At 35.1% G+C, this 17,411-nt stretch overlaps 1 protein-coding gene across 1 annotated transcript in view; it reads right to left on the bottom strand.

Moving 5' to 3' along the window:
- LOC140440092 (arrestin homolog) overlaps positions 1-17,411 on the bottom strand; it is a 729,008-nt gene that overhangs the window by 130,660 nt on the left and 580,937 nt on the right. The window contains exon 8 of the mRNA XM_072530366.1: positions 14,066-14,275. Coding sequence (XP_072386467.1) covers positions 14,066-14,275 — 210 coding nt within the window. The remainder of the gene's footprint in view (positions 1-14,065; positions 14,276-17,411) is intronic.

Raw genomic sequence — 17,411 nt, forward strand, 5'->3', positions numbered from 1 at the left:
GAAATCGAAGCGTTTTAGTTATGTTTGTGTAACTGAACAAAGAAAAATAATAATTATTAACATATAGAACAATGAGATATAAAGTGCCCCGATTCGCTAACATAATAAACGAATAGGGACTATTTGAAGAAACGATAAATACTATAAGCAATATGCTGTTAAAACTATTCGGAATACAACTTAACTGTGAAAACAAGAATCGACAAATATGTTGTTATTGCGGAATATCTCTAGCGCTTTAATTCTTTAAAGTAATTGGATATTTTCTTAAGGTAATTATTTATGACCAGAATTATTTATAACCCTATTTCATAAGCTAACTAGATATTTCTGTTTAGTTCTTCATATTTATACAATAAAAACCTTTTTGCAATATCAACATTAGGTTGGCATACTAGATAACGAGGCAACATCATAAAAAGTATCTATTAGAGTCAAGATTTAATTTAAAAGTTTTCAATACTTTTAGTGAGTATTTACTATCGCACTTAAAAGTTCCTCCTTTATGGAAGTTACAAAACTTCGGAAAGAACTTATTAAATTTTTTTCTTGACCTTTTACTAGTTACTAACTTTTAACTTTAATATTCTTCTTTTTGAATATATGAGACACATACTTAATCTCATTAATCTTATAAACATAAAAGCTTTCTAAAACTTGGCAAAAATAGTCTGTAGACGACTTACTTTAAATATTCAGTGTTATATCAATTTCCTTGTTCAATAAAGGTGTTGATCATATCGGATTTTCAAGCATAGATGGGTATTTTTTTTACAATTATAGGTGATATAGATTGTACAATTGCTTAATTCATTTACTACCAAAAGCAGGAATTTGCGTCTTCTATGTTTTCTGTGCAAAGCCAAGGACATAAATATTTCAGGATCTCGAAAGAGATATCTGGGGTAGGGCTTCAAGATTGTCTGTACCAAATTAAAGGGAAAAAAGACACCCTACTCCCTGCCTGAGAAGGAAAAACTTCGTTTTATACGAGAACTCTTTCCTCAGGTGGAGGATAGGTGTAAAAGGGTTATTGGTTTCGTAGATGCGAACCTTTTATTAAGTTGGAACTCGGCGAGGGGCTGTTGGACAGATGAAGATCCAAAAGGCACCTGACATAGATGGAGTCATGCCGGATCTCGGAAGGGGTGCGATCTCGGCCAATTTGCCTTCTTAGTTCGATAGCTAAATTGTACGAACAGCTTGTAAAAGGCCGCCTTGAGCGAGAGCTAGAAGAAAAACATGCGCTGAGCGACCGCCAATATGGTTTTAGGGCCAAAAAGTTCACCATAGATGCGGTCACAGAAGTAACCTCTTTAGTTACGCTAAATACAAAGAGATAGGTGGCTCTTATCCTGCTTTACTTCAAGAATGCCTTTAATACGGCATCAAGGGAAAAAATCAAGTCCAGGCTGAAAGAATTGGGCGTAAGTGAGTACCTGGTCAACGTAATTGACATATACTTTACTGACAGGCCAACAAGAGAAAAAGATACCAGTATCAGTTTATCGCAGGGTGTTCCGCATGGTTTAGTACTAGGTCCCATTCTGTGGAATGTCCTGTACAACGGGGTGTTGAGGCTATAGATACCAAGGGGATGAAGTTTTGTAGCTTGTACCGTTGATCTTGCACTGGTTGCGAAGGCGAGTCAGAAAACGGACATGGCTAATGCGGCTAAAACAGCCCTGGGTCGCATTAATAGGTGGATCAGAGAGAACGATCTACAGCTAGCGCCTCAGAAAACTGAGGTGTTAGTTGTCAAAGGGAGCCGGGAAAAATCTTCTCTTCGCTTTATAGTGGAAGGTGTGGAGGTTGTACCGGTTAAATCGATTTAATATCTGGGAGTTTGGTTGTCGGAAGGACTAAGGTTCGGAGTACACATTCAAAAGACGGTAGAGAAGGCGAACTGAAATTTGGAGGCGTTGATATGGCTGATGCCAAACATTGGAGGCTCAGGTAGCACCAAAAGAAAGGTGCCAAATGGAGTTTTCCAGTCGGTAGTAACCTACGCTGCCCCCATGTGGTGTAGTGTACTAAACACTGCGAAATACGCTAAGCTGATGGAGACTTCGCAAAGGCGAATGTTCCTTTGGGTATCTAGCGCATATAGGACAGTTTCAAATACGGCTCTATATGTTATTGGAGCGGTGATACCGATCGTTTTGTTGTGCAAAGAGCGAGCGGGGGTGTATGCGAGGAGGATGGATGTAAATATAGATGAGAATGAGAGAGAAAAAACGATAGTAGATTGGCAGAGAGAATGGGCAAATGATAGCGGAAAAGAAAGGTGGAAGAAGGAGCTTATTCCCGATCTGAGGTCGTGGTGGGAATGTAAGTTCAGGAAACTACACTACTTCCTGACGCAGTTTCTGACCGGACATGGTAGTTTTGGCACCTTCATAAATAGAATAGGTAAATCTGCCTTGGCAAACTGTACTTTTTGTGGGGTACCGGAGGCTCCCGTCCACGTTTTTAAGTGTCAGAGATAGGCAAATGAGAGGGGAGATTTCGAGAGGCGAATGGGTTTCGGGATGGATGAAAGAAACATTGTAAACATTATGTTAAGAGGAGAGAAGAATGGAGAGAAGTACACTGTCTGATGTACGCTAAGCTGATTTAGACTTCGCAAAGGCGAATGCTCCTCAGGGTATCTAGCGCATATAGGACAGTTTCAAATGAGGCTCTATATATCATTGGAGCGGTAATACCGATCGTTTTGTTGTGCAAAGAGCGAGCGAGGGTGTATGCGAGGAGGATGGATGTAAATATAGATGGGTGTGATGAAGAAAAAGAGAGCAGGAGTACAGAGGAGGAAACTAAGCCAGGGATCTGAAATTTATGGTTAATATTATTTATATTATCATATTATTTAGTTTATGACCTAACGTCTGAAACATTTTCTGATCTACGGTAATAGGTATGGTTATTTATAAATTTTTAGTTTTTTATTTTAGTTGTTCATCAACCTGGAGTCTTCTGGCCTAGTATCCTACTCGACTGAAAGATGCCAGCGTGTTTTGTTCGGTGATGTAGATGTCCAAAAAATATTTCCCCCACCAACATAAATATGAAGTTTTGAATAGTGCTAATTTTAATCCAATTGATTGTTAAGGAAACTGTAATTGGGAGTGTGGATACCTACAAATACTTATAAACATGGATAACATCAAACCAAAGAAATTAAGACACGTATTGAAATAACCGATGCATCATTTGTTAAACTTCAAAAGTTTCTTTGTTGTCAGGATATAAGGTTACGACTAAAGCCTTAGAATGCTTCTGTGTTACGTATTCACTTCTATTCTTTATGGCTTGGAAGCATGGTCATTAAAACACGTGCATCTGAATAAGCTGACTGCCTTTAATTTTTGGTGTTACAGAAGAACCCTACGAATATCATAGTCTCAAATAATGTCAAACGCAGAAGTTACTAAAAGAATAGAAAATAAAGCTGAAGTAATGTTGACTCTCAAAAGAAGAAAACTTAAGTACCAGGCTATGTTATGAGACGGCAAAGATACTCATTATTGCAGCTTATTATGCAAGGCATAATTCGAGGAAAGCGAAATGTGAAAAGACAAAGAATAACGTGGCTTAAGAACTTAAGGAAATGTTTTAAATGAAGTAGTGCAGAACTATTTAGAGCAGCAGTCAACAGGGCACACGGCCATGATGATTTCCAACCTTTGTTAGAAGGTGGACCCTAAAGAAGGAGAAGTTTATTTCATAAATAGTCCAGAAACATTAAACATTTCAGGTTGCATTAATTTCTAACAAGCTAGATTTTTTCTAGGTATTAAATATGTGAATAAAAATGTTATGTCAAAGGCCTCAGTGATCATGGTTGTGCATTGTTTTTTATCCAAGGTTAAAAGTGTCATATTTTTGTTTTTACGTATATTTCTGAAACGAAAAAACTAATAAAACAAAGTTTGTAGATTCTGACATTCTGTATAAAAAAAAAGACTGTCTATTTTTTTTCCTATGAGCGCTGTTCTCGCGTTGTGGCGATTTTAGACCGTAGGGCAATCGTATTTTCAATTACATCCACACATTTCCGCACGGCCTCTGGGTTTGTGCACTCGTAACTTGTTTTTTACCGTGGTTTTCACATTAGGAATACTCCACGACATATTTAGATAGAGTAAATTAAATGGAACAATTTTAATGAACATTATAGTAGCATACAAACTATATTATTGATCACATTCCACATGATCAATCGTGTCGACTTGTCAATAAAGCAAATGAATTCTATTACCATACTTCAATTTCAGTTTTGATTGATTATTGTTTTCTTTGCCAATATCTTTTAATTCTTGTATTGAAAACAGACAATAATGATTTTTAATAAATGCAAATATTTTTTCAGAGTCATTAAACTCTTAAATACTTGTAACGAATATATTTGCTTACCGCATAGAGTATTTCTATAAGGGGTTGAAAATTGGGACAGAAAGTATTGAGGCATGGAGATAGGGCAAGCAAAATAAACGATACTGTCAAACGACACGTAGGGTTTGGTTGGAAAGCTGGGTCGTGGATAAGTTGAATGACAATGGAGTTGGATTGGGGCAACTACAAAAATCAGACAAATGGATACTTTGGAAACCAATCTCCTGGACAAAATGGCAAATAGAAACAACAAGAAAGACCTCTAGCTATTTGAAATAAGGACGCCGCTTCGAAGAATCCTAATCTTGCTGGAAAAAGGAAAACTCTTCTTTAATAAAATAAAGAACACAAACAGGTGTTAGGAGAGTTTTCTAAATTAAACAAAATGGTTCATAGAGATAAATTAAACATTTATTACTATCTCAATACAAACAGTTACAAATACAGATAATACATAAAGATTATATTAATAGCCACAAAAGTAAATATACAAATAACAAAGAAAACTTACATGTGTCCCATTCGTTTACAAGTGGGAATTGCTGCATAACTTAAAAATGTTACTTGGCTATAAACTGTAGCAAAAAAAATTAGTACAAGTAAAGAATTATCTTTTTAAATAAAACTACTCACAAAGATTAACCTTTTTAAAAAACAAAACAAGCTAATGTCACAAAAATATGAATCTATATGTCAACATTGAATTTAACAGAGAACAATTAAAATGACACCATAGCCAAACCCTAAGATTTACAATATTAATTATTAAAACCTTTATTTTTATTATTTAAATTATGAAAGCAATTATTATTTTATTGTTTATTTATTTTTTTTTTGAAAGTTTAAAACAAAAAAGTTACCTTGGTTTCACAAAAAAACAATGCACTAGCACTTCTGGGGTTAAACTGGAATCATGCTGAAATTTGTGCTATGCATGAACAAAAAGGACTGCTTCAAATGGTCTGGAATGTTGATCAGCCGGGGACAAACATAGGTGAGGTAGAAACAAGGTTTCCATAAAAAAAAATGAAGAAACACAAGAACAATACAAATTTGACGAACAATTTGGACCCACACTTTTTTTTTGACAAATTTGACAGCGATAAAACGAGGGTGAACTAATAATCTTTTAAATTCATTCGCTTAACTTAGCATAAACAAAACATATAAACTAGAATATTTATTTGAAACGCAGAATATCCTAAAAGCGGTTTCGACCAAAGAAAATACCAAGGAAAAATGCATCTGTAAAATATAAACAAACTTTAAAATGGTTTACATTAACTTCGGCGACGTAAAAAGAACGAAATACTATTTGGGTTTTAACTCGTACGATAGGAACAGAGAAACATGGAAAACATTCTTCATTATTTTAATACACATATGAGGGGATTTCAATTTAATACATATACGAGGGGATTTCAAAATATATATCAAGGAAAATGCAAATGCTACAGACTTACCTCCAGTAGTCACAAATTCGTCAGGGCTTGAACGAGTTACTAATCACGAGTGTAGGTAAACTTTAAACAGCAATATCTTAACAAATTTTTATAACGAATAAATTTATTTGGGGTGCTAATTATAGAGTGATTTTCACGACGTTTTTACCAAAAAAAAGGGACCAACTTTGTTTTGATCGTAACTCGCTTGGTTTTGATACTTTGATGACTTTTCCATAAAAAGTGCTTTATTTTTTGGTTATTTCACGATGAAATATTTGATTTGGAGTTTGACAAATAAGAACCTACTTCTCATAAGCTACAACTACAGCTTCTACTGGATCTACAGAAAAGACATCTGAAGACGTTGTTTTTATTTTGAAAAATAACCATTTTTACTCAAAATTATCTCATTAGCTCAATTGATACCTCTAATACCAAAAACCCAAAAAGACTATTGAAAAAACTGTCATCGAATGCCATAGTCTGTGGACTAGTACGCATTTCGATGCGCATCGCCCCGCCTCGAATTTTCCCATTGGCTCTTGACCTGGAAATTCCTATTTATCGCTCGAACAGCGCATATAAATATTGGCGATTTTCAGGTCAGCCAAGTGAGTCCCTCACCGGCTCTCCGAGAGCTTAGTGCTCTCGGGGCTCTGCTTCCTGCATTTATTTTCCATACTCTGTGGCTGAGAATTGTTTCAACTTAACTTGGTGTTTTATTTCGACGAAGAAATTGTCATGTAAGAAATATCTTGCCATCTTACAAGGCAAGACACCGAAGATAAATATTTTCCAAGTCCATAACCCGAAAATTGACTTAAGTAGAGGAGCTCTCGACAGTATATTCGAAGCCCTCTACAGAGCACCCGGGGACAACAGAAGGTGGTTAGACCCTTATTTGTTCCCCCGAGGTGACAAAACTATAATATAAAAGTTGCTTAGAATTAGTGAATTAATCCATTTCCAAACTTATTTTTGAACTCATGTTTTTTCACCCCCGAGAAGTAGTGACTTTTACTCTTCAAGTAAAAACAACCCTGAGCTCAAGTCCAAATGTAAAGAAGAGGGTAACAGGAACCAAATTAAAATTTTCAAGCAAATATGTTGTGACGAGGAAAATTACACCTGTATTATGAGTGTGTATTATTAATCCTAAAAGCCCAAGTTGTTCTTGGACTGGCACGACTATGCATGTTTTAAAAATCTAAGTGACTACTGGAAGGTTAATATGACTGGTATGTCATTTTGATGTGATTACTCAGTCGCCCAGAGAAATATATCAGATAGTCTTGGGATTTCTAGGACCATTATATTTGGTAAACTATATAATACAGAGGTCTGTGTATTTCTTTTAATATATATAAACATCAAGAACATACAACTTCAGAAAGATGTAAAATTTCAGATGTAATGATTGGATTTGTACTATTTTGGTCTAAAAGTTTTTTTACTATAGAAAATGTCACACCGAGAGTGCAGTACGGCTAATATAGGAATGCACAATTGCCGGATTTCACGCCTTGTGCTTGGCGATACAAACAGGTCCAAGTGGTAGTCACAGAACCGTACCCAGATCTCTACGCCGGGCTCTGTTATTTATTATAAAATAATATATTGATAAAATAATTGCCTTCAAGTAGCCAAATAAGAGGCATGAATTTGAATAAAAAGACCTTAAGTTTTTAGCGAGAATTTTATTATAAAACTGTATACTTTATTAAACTAACAAATGTATTTTAAATTACATTTCTTGGTAGCTATAAATATACCGGGTGGAACCTCCGGTAACTCGATTTCCGTGCACCCAGCCCAATATCCAAGAAAAACTTTTTCTTTTGTAAATATGTGAAAAATTATCAGGAACAGGAATATCGAAAAAGCTTTGCACATTTTTTAATCCCGGCGATGTTATTAAAAAAACAAGTTGCGCACTTGAATCACTGCGAAATTTTAACACCTACTATGAAATTTTTTTTTGTGGAAATCTGAAGTGCAGTTTTTGTCCTTGTTAAAACATAATGCAGTCTCGCATTTTTTACACACAACATAAGTTTACCTAGTTCCTTGGCATAGCAACCTGGTAGTTTTCAGCGAAACCTTGTGTTATTCCATATGGGATAATGGTTTTCCTTGCCCACACTTGACCAGATGAGCAGGTATAAGGTTTATAGTTTAAGTTATTTAACATTATATTATATTTATACTTTATTAAACTAACAAATATATTTTAAATTACATTTCTTGATAGCTATAAATATACAGGGTGGAACCTCCGGGAACTCGATTTCCGTGCACCCAGCCCAATATCCGAAAAGCCCATACTCTGATTGGACTGGTAAATGCATTTTATTGGTTATACAGTGTAAAATAATCCAGGTTACTCACAGATATTCAATTAATTATGTGGGATACGCTTTCGCTACTCTCCCCTGTGTTCGCGTGTATTATCAATTGGTCTACGTCATCTTGCAGGTTGTCCGCAGTCCACATCTCAGTTTCCGTTTTCTCAACAATATGATTGACATAATTGCGCCAATTTTGCTCTGTGACGCGTGCGAAACCGTCGTCGATCAACTGGCGTACCTCGTTGTTTTTAAAAGTGGTATTATGGGTACCTACATATCGCTTAACTTAATTCCACACCATTTCTATAGGATTCAATTTGCAGTGATAAAGAGGAAGCCTTAAAATATAAACATTATGTTGTGAAGCATACTCATCAAGATGATACTTATCGTTTTGATCTTTATAAGCACGCGCTGCTTCTAATAGCTCGGATTTCAAATAACACTTCTCGAAAAAAATGTCTTTTTCCACTAGCCATTCCTTGATTGCAGCTTTATTTCAGGAATTGTTAGGGAATCTCTCTTTACGGGAGTGGTACAATGCATTGTCCATTACAATGACATTCCTGCGACCATTATTTGGTAAATTTGATATTAATGTCTCCTTAAACCACGACTCAAAATATGCGACATCCATTTCATCGTGATAGTCGCCATCATTTTTCTTTGCCAGAAAAACACGCTGTGTACCAGGAAGGAAACCTCCTGAAAAACCTGCATGCAATAAAACATATCGTGGACCTTGTTTAGTAGGTGCTTTTAAGCCAGTACTTAAACCTTTGAGAAAAGCATCACGACTGTTTTGTATCGTAGTATCGCACCATTCGTAATTTATAGATTGGCCAACATTAACCCACGATTCGTCCAAATATATGATATTGCAATGGTCTTTTCGCAAACGTCGTATACTTCTCAAATAATTATGGCGCCAATGAATAATATCCTTTCGCTCCACCATGATGCTTCTTCGGCCACGTTTCTTTTAAAAAAATCCAATATCTTTCAGAAGTCTGTATAAAGTAGAAAGAGACAACGGCTGTATATTCTCATTACCTTGTATGAAGTTATGTATATGCTTTAAGAATGGCGGCAAATTTTTCATGAAAAATTCACAATGAACAATTCTCCGTAGAATACTTCTTACACCCTCGTCATATGTGAATATTCTAGAATTTGATTGACACACTCGTTTTTTACGTTTTTTTGGCGATTTCAACGTTCCACTCTGTTCTTTTTCTTTTTTGAAATTGTAAATGCTTTTTTCGCTAACACCAGTCATCAACGTCTTATGGTAGCACTTACATTAAGTTGTTCCGTATTTTGTAAAAAATACAACACATTTAACACTACGAGTTTAGCGCAACCGTTAAATAATTCACCGGATTTAAACTTATGGGACTCCATGCTCTCTGTTGAAACTCGGACTAAATTTTAAAGTGTAGTTTCGTTTTCCAAAAGCACTTTCACCTCCTACCCATCCTTAGGATGGGTAGGGGGTGAAATAGGGAAAGCTTAGAGTTTATCAAATACTAATTATGACAAACAAGTTTATGGCCATATTTAGGTGATTATGTTAATGATGGTAATTTGTAGCAGAAGTTTTACAAAAGAAATGAAGACCTATTTATAGAAACAACATAACTGTATTTTTAATATTTTACATACAATAGAAAAAATCTAATTTCTATGAAAGAATTGGAAATTTGAATATTATATATAATATCTATAAATAATATCATTTCCAAGTTTCCAAATTCTTTCCTAGAAATTATGTAGGTTTTTTCTATTTTATGTAAAACATTAAAACTACAGTTATTGTATGTTGTTCTTGTAAAGAGGTGTTCAAATGTTACTCTTATGAATATGATTCAATTGTATATCTCATGTTGACGTTTTATATGCAAAATTCATAGTTTTCGTTGTCAATAACTCATCAATGCCTTTTTATTCTACTGTATACGTATACACGATATAAAATATTTTACTCGTACTGCCGGCAGATGCATTTTATCCAAGCCGGTCCTGTGAGACAATGAGCAATCAACAGCTGGAGAAAACCGACAACCCTGCGCGTTTATTCTCCATAAGAAAAGCATTGCCGTATCTTACCCGTACTGCACTCTCAGTGTGACATTTTCTATAGAATAAAAGTTTCTGTAGGAGGGATACTAGGAAAAAGATTTTTCACGTCAAATGAAATTTTACATCTTCTTGAAGTTTGCATAAACCAGGACTACTTTGAATTTAATAATGAAATATATACAAATAACAGTGCAGGACTTATAATGAGCAATCCTCTAAGCCCATTGCTATCAGATATTTTTATGGATAATCTAGAGACAAAGATTTCAAAACATCCCATATTCAAACAGTTTTTATATTGGTGGAGATACGTAGACGACACACTGGTATGTTTCACAGGAACTAACAGGCAATTCGACCAATTTTTATCGTATATTTATTCACTTCATAGTCATATTGAATTTACAATAGAAACAGAACAAAATCAATCCATAAATTTTTTAGATTTAAAAATTATTAGACTTAAAAACAAACATGACTTCTCCATATTTCATAAACCTTCCTATACTGATACGACGATTCACAATTCATCATCCCATCCCACACAACATAAACTGGCAGCCTATCATAGTATGTTACATAGATTAACAGAAATTCCGATGTCAAAATATAATTTTGAGACAGAATTAAATAGCATTAAGCAAATAGCAGTAAACAATGGATACAACGAACGAACAAATAATAAAATGATAAATCAAAAACTAGACAAGAAAGCCCTGAACTTAGTATTTCCACCACCAGAGTAAAAACCCAGTACCTTCAGCTCGATTACATATACAGGCAAAATATCAACAAAAATAGCCAAACACATAAAAAAGAAAGGAATAACACCAGCTTTCAGAACAAATAACAACCTAGGCAAATATATTAAAAACAACCAAAAAAGAGCCAAAATAAAAAACACTTACACAGTGGTGTGTACAAACTTAAATGTGGCGACTGCCCAAAAACTTACATCGGTCAAACTGGTAGAAATTTTAATAAACAAATAGCAGAACATAAAAGGGCTTTCAATAATAGAAAAACAGATTCTACATACGCACTTCACCTTCTAGATTATAATCATTCCTTTAATGACGAATTTAAAATTCTTCACATTCAAAATAAAGGCCTTAAGCTATCTTTGTTAGAATCTATCGAAATCAACAAATTAAAAAACACAGATATAATTCTGAATGACCAACTTAAGACAAACAGTACTCCCCTCCTCGACCTATTTCAATAGAGACTATAAAGTGTAAACGCATGCCAAAAATAGATCACTTGAGAAAGGCAATCAGCCGAAACAGCTGTAGTGATACGAATTTAAAATAAATTTTGTGGAAGTTTTGAAAACAATGTTTTCAGTGTTTTATTGTTACATAAAATGAATTTCCATCAAGTAACGGTCGAATCCATTAATTAATTGTATATTCTCCTATAAACATACGTTCTCTTTTTAATTAAGTTTTAATTTTATAGTAAACCTGGATTTAATTAAAATATACAACAATTATATAAAAATATGTAATATCTAATAATGACGATATTTAATTTAGGTCAGTGTACTTTAAATCTCGTAGTTAACTTCGCCATGTCATTCTCGAGCTGTCTGTGGAATTCGGAGTATGCTTTTCTGTCTCCATATTTTCAACTAGGACAAATAGTTAAATCTACCAACCGCGTAATAATACTTGACCGCACAGACCCTTCTCCATTCTCTTATCTTTGGATTTTGGTTACAAAGAAATTCTTCACGTAAGTGAACACCCTGCAAAACCACTGCGGATAATGATGGTTGTAAGAGTGCTTGAAAATGATCTCAGAAAGCCAAATTGAATTGCTAGAGGTAGGATTTTCAACTAATAAACTTAAGAGCTTACCAAGTAGATTTATAAGGTACATAATACGGGTTTAAGAATTTTCAGTGTAAAGAATTTTTTAATCGTCTAATAAATTTGTCATTACAATAAATGAGCAAGTGGTTAAAAATACACAAACGGGTTCTTTTGTTGATGTTCTTTTTTATACATGTTGATTTAACCAAACTTACAGATCTGTCTATGGAAGCAGTGATGCACAATAGACCAAATTGTACCCGTCTGTTCACAAGTCGCATTAATAATATTTTATTTAACAAAATTTCTACTTGTTCATAAATTAGGCATTTTTTGCCAAGTACTTTCGCTCTTAGAGCATCTTCATGTGCATTTCGTCAAAATTAAGCTATCCAACAATATGGTGAATGTCATGAACATTAACTAATACATTTATACAACACGAGACAAAGGAAAAACAGTTTAAAAATATATTATAAATTCGAAGAACGAAACATCTACACAAAATAGGAGTTCTCCCAACAGACCCGATGTGAGTGTGGAACTACTATAGCTGATTCAAATCACATATTTTTCAACTGCCCACTACATCGTAATACAAGCACGTGGCTGCTAAAAGAATTAATAAAAGAGCTTGGAACCTTTGGCCACGTAATTACATATAAATATTAGTATTCATTCATACAGAATTGTATAAGGAGGACACTTTTATGCTCAGCGATTCATCAGAGCAGATTTATTTTAACAAACAAGACATAAACCACGGTTAGGTAGGTGGGCAACATATATGGTAAACATACAAAGGAAATGTTAATGCATACGATCAATTTTACACTCATACCTTTAATTTAATTTTTAGAAGAAATATCATAATGATTTTAAAAATTTTATATTGTCTTCACTTAATAGTAATTTACGTAACACGTGGGAGTTTTTATCAGTTCTTCTATCAGGCGCGACTCCCTGCAAATGGGAGATACTCTCTGGGTATTTTTAGCAGTGATACCCAGAGGGTAGCAGGATTACCTGCCGTGGAACAAAAACTGACACCTGGCAGGAGGTAAAAATGCACACCCATGAAAATGGAGATTAATAATTTATGTTTAAGGTAGCTACCTGGGGATTACCAGTAAACGTCTGGATCCGGCGCTGGACGTGACAGCATGCGGGACTCAGTCATTTCTAACCAGGCATATACCAAAAAAGGAACCAAGCCTTCATTGACTACAACCAGGCTTTTGATTCAGTGCCGCATGAATGGCTTATAGATATATTGAAAATATATCTCGATGATATAAGTCAATGATAATCTCGTGACCTTTTTAAAGCATATAATGACAGAGTGGAAGACTAAAATTCACCTTCAAATACCTGGTGAAACCAATATCGAAACTGAAGATATCCCTATTAACCGGGGCCTTTTCCAGGGTGACTCGTTGAGTCCACTTTGGTTCTGCCTAGCGATGAACCCACTATCTCAGCTGCAGAAATCCACTGACTCAGCTTTTAGCATCAAAAATAACAACACTATTGTGGCGAAGCTTAATCATCTGTTGTATATAAATGATTTGGCCTTAATGGCTTCCACTTGAAACCACCTAGATCAGATGCTAAAAACTGTAGAAACTTTCTCAAATGATATCAGTATGTATTTAGGAACTAGACAAGTGCCGTATACTAAATATAGTCAGAGGAAAGGTTCAGCCCGGAGGTTTCGACATGCAAGATGGCCAAAATAATATGTACAAAAAATTGACCATAAACCAATGAAAAGCGAACTAACTTCCGAGTTCGTACGACTATACGAATATAGTACATAAAAAATATCTCTTTAAAAGCTTGAAAAACCAAAAAGCTTTATATCTAATATTTTTCAAGTACTTCCTAAGGGTTTAAAAGATAATGTAATGATAAGGCAATATATGATTTTCCGACTTTCTTTCACATAAATGCGCCAAGCTGATATTTTACTTTTTACCTTTTTCACTCTTCGGGCAAGTAACATCCATCGGTGTAGTTTTTAAACCAAAAAGAAGAGCCTTTCGGTTGTGTTTCGCCCGTTCTCTGCCTGTTTTTCCGCTTCCGCCCGGTACGTATAAATGCGGGGATGGGGGAGCGAATGCCCTTTGGACCACTCTGATGCCCATTCGGATGGTCGAGCGTCTAAGCAATTTTTCGTCGACTCGGTCTGAAAATAAACAAAAACCAAAAGGAAATATCAGATGGGTAATTTTAAAGTTGGGTGACGTAAACATATTTGATAAAGTTGCAATTTTTCATACTATATTTTATTTCTACACTGTAACAGTGGAACTTAATGTTCCACTTTAAAAGTGGAAATGAATGCATTTTAAGTTTTTATTTAACTTTTTATGAAGAGTACTTAGTAATATAAAATTGCATTAAGATTAACATTAATTTTAAAACTGACTAAATTCAATCAATCAATCAATCAATAATTCCTTTTTATTTCTCATTAAAAAAAGTACAATACAATATTCTCTTTTAGTGACATTTGTTCTCCTTGGTACATGCCATCAGGAGGGTTGGCAAACAAATATTATTCTCTAATATACAAAAAATACACTAAGGCTCATTATATCTAACAAGGTCATTAAAATTAATAAAAAATAAATTAAGTAAATATTCATATAAATTTTATAGTAAAAAAATAAATGTGTATATTCTACTGAGTAACACTTTGCAGTAGACTAAACAATAATAACAATGTATAACAGTAAGGTATAGCTTGCATTTGAAATGATTGAATTTGTCCCTTAGAGGGAGTGAAAGCTGTTTATGTAATAATAATAATAACAACAATAAACGGATATAGAGGGTCTTCAGCGGAAAGTAAGAACACTTCTCACAAAGGCGCAAAAATATCATCCACGTAGTGCAGTAGAGAGAACAACATTACCGCGGTATCAAGGGGGAAGAGGACTTATGGATATAGGTGAGCAATTGGATAAACAAATTGCTAATTTAAGAACGTATTTTCAGGTACAGGCTGAGACATCTACTTTACATCGAGCAATTTGCGCAGTAGATGATACGACACCGCTTAAACTGAGGAAACAAGAAATGCGCATAAACCACCTAACTAAGCAAGACAAAATGCGCGCCTGGATGAGTAAACCTCTGCATGGGCGACATCTTAATGAGATCAGCCAAGAATATGTCGACAATACAGCGTCGAACTACTGGTTGACATCAGGAAAGATGTTTCCCGAGACTGAGGGTTTCCTACTTGCCATTCAGGATCAGGTTATTCCAACTAAAAATTACCTGAAATATATTGTTAAAGATCCTCAAGTCCAAAATGACAAATGCCGATATGGATGCCAAGCCCAAGAAACCATCCAACATCTTACCGGTGGCTGCCAGGCATTTGTCGGTACTGATTATGAAGAACGTCATGACTCAGTAGGAAAGATTATCCACCAAGAACTAGCTGACAAACTGGGACTTATCCAAACCGACCATCTTCCTTATTATCAATACGTCCCTGATAGAATGCTTGAAAATGACAACTACAACTACAACTATACTGGGACCTCACTGTGCTTACAGACCAACCAGTGGCCCATAATAGATCCGATCTCATACTAGTTAATAAAATTACTAGGCAAACAACACTTATTAATGTGGCGATACCCAACACCAATAATTTACGTGTTAAATACAACGAAAAGATCGCCAAGTACAGAGATCTAGAAATACAAATCAGGAGACAATGGAGAATGGAAAGTACCCAGACGATACCTATTATTCTTTCTACCACTGGAGTCATACCGAAGAGCCTCCTAGAAAACATAAAAAAGCTGGGTCTAAATGAACATCTATATAAGATTATGCAGAAAGCTGTGTTACTTTCGACGTCCAGATGCGTACGAAAATTTTTGGGAGATACACCGACATACCAAGTCACCTAGGACTCGATAACATGGAAAGAGTCCCACCAGAGCTCAGAGGATGAGTGAATTTTCCCCTTAGAGGGAGTGTGAGCCGTATGGCTAAATCTGGACAACAATAATAACAAGATAGTCAAGATAGACAAGACAGATAAAAAGATACTAGCTATACGCAAACAAATTATTAATGCTAATTTTAATATTTTTATCCTATTGAACTAACAACATGCTAATAGATTTTCTAATTAAATAGACTCACTAACTCATACCTATACGGCCATGCCTCCCTACAATAACCTGCTAACTCAGCCTGTCCCTGTCCCATCATAGTAACTAGTTCCACTCTACTAAGTTCATTTCTACCCAACCACTTTAACCTAATCTGTCTCAACACCGAACATCTTCCCAAAAATGTATTATATCTTCCCTTTCTTTCGTGTTACACATTGAGCAAAGGCTTCCTTCATCATTTCTGCCAGGTCGATTATTAGAATATAGAACTCCACATCTTAATTTGAACAGCCATTGAATGTCCCCAAAATTTTCCATTTCCAGTAGATAATGCATGTTTACTCCTTCTTACCGCAGTTCTTTGTAGTGTCCACAAAAATTTGATTCGGGTGCCCTATTCTCAACCTGACGCTGTATCTCCTCCTTCTTTTTTTCTATCATATTCTCAATCATACTAGGCCAGCTATCTCTCCATTCCCTTTCACACCTTACCTCAATACCAAATTTTTCTCCCATGCTCATCCAATGTTTCCACCAGCCACACCTTGCTCTCATCATTTCTTTCAATAGAAATTTTGGCAACCTGTCATTCGAATATCCTAGTATTTTTTTAGCATATTTTTTATGTAAATTCATCGTATATAGGCTGACTCTAGCAATACCTGTCTCCAAATCTAACATAAAGTTAAGACAATACCTTGGACAAGAAAACATTTTTTTTTATATAAAATCTTCTGATTATTTCCACCTCATTGTACTCAAAAAGACCCCATACCTAAGACCCATAAGTCAAAATTGATCTTACCACCGACTCATATACTGGGACTTTAGTAAGAAAGGGTATATCAGCCTTAGACACTAAACTACTCTAAGCCGTGTGAATCGCCACTGTTACCAAACTCTGGCGCTTTTTTAGATGAGCTTTAAACGATAACTTGGTTGTTAGTATCATTCCCAAATAATTATAGTTATTCACTACCTATTTGGACACATATTTAGACACGACAGGTATAACTTCCTATAGCTTATTACTACTACTACTTGTCGGTTTATAACGTTCTCCGCCGTTTTCCGACTTCCAATCGCCACTTAGATCGGTTGTTCCATAGATCTTCTTCTATGGCCCTCTCTCTCAGTTCTTTATTTATTCCTTCGCTCCAACTTTTTCTCGGTCTACCT

The sequence above is a fragment of the Diabrotica undecimpunctata genome, chromosome 4 (assembly GCF_040954645.1).
Source record: "Diabrotica undecimpunctata isolate CICGRU chromosome 4, icDiaUnde3, whole genome shotgun sequence".
Lineage (NCBI taxonomy): Eukaryota > Metazoa > Arthropoda > Insecta > Coleoptera > Chrysomelidae > Diabrotica > Diabrotica undecimpunctata.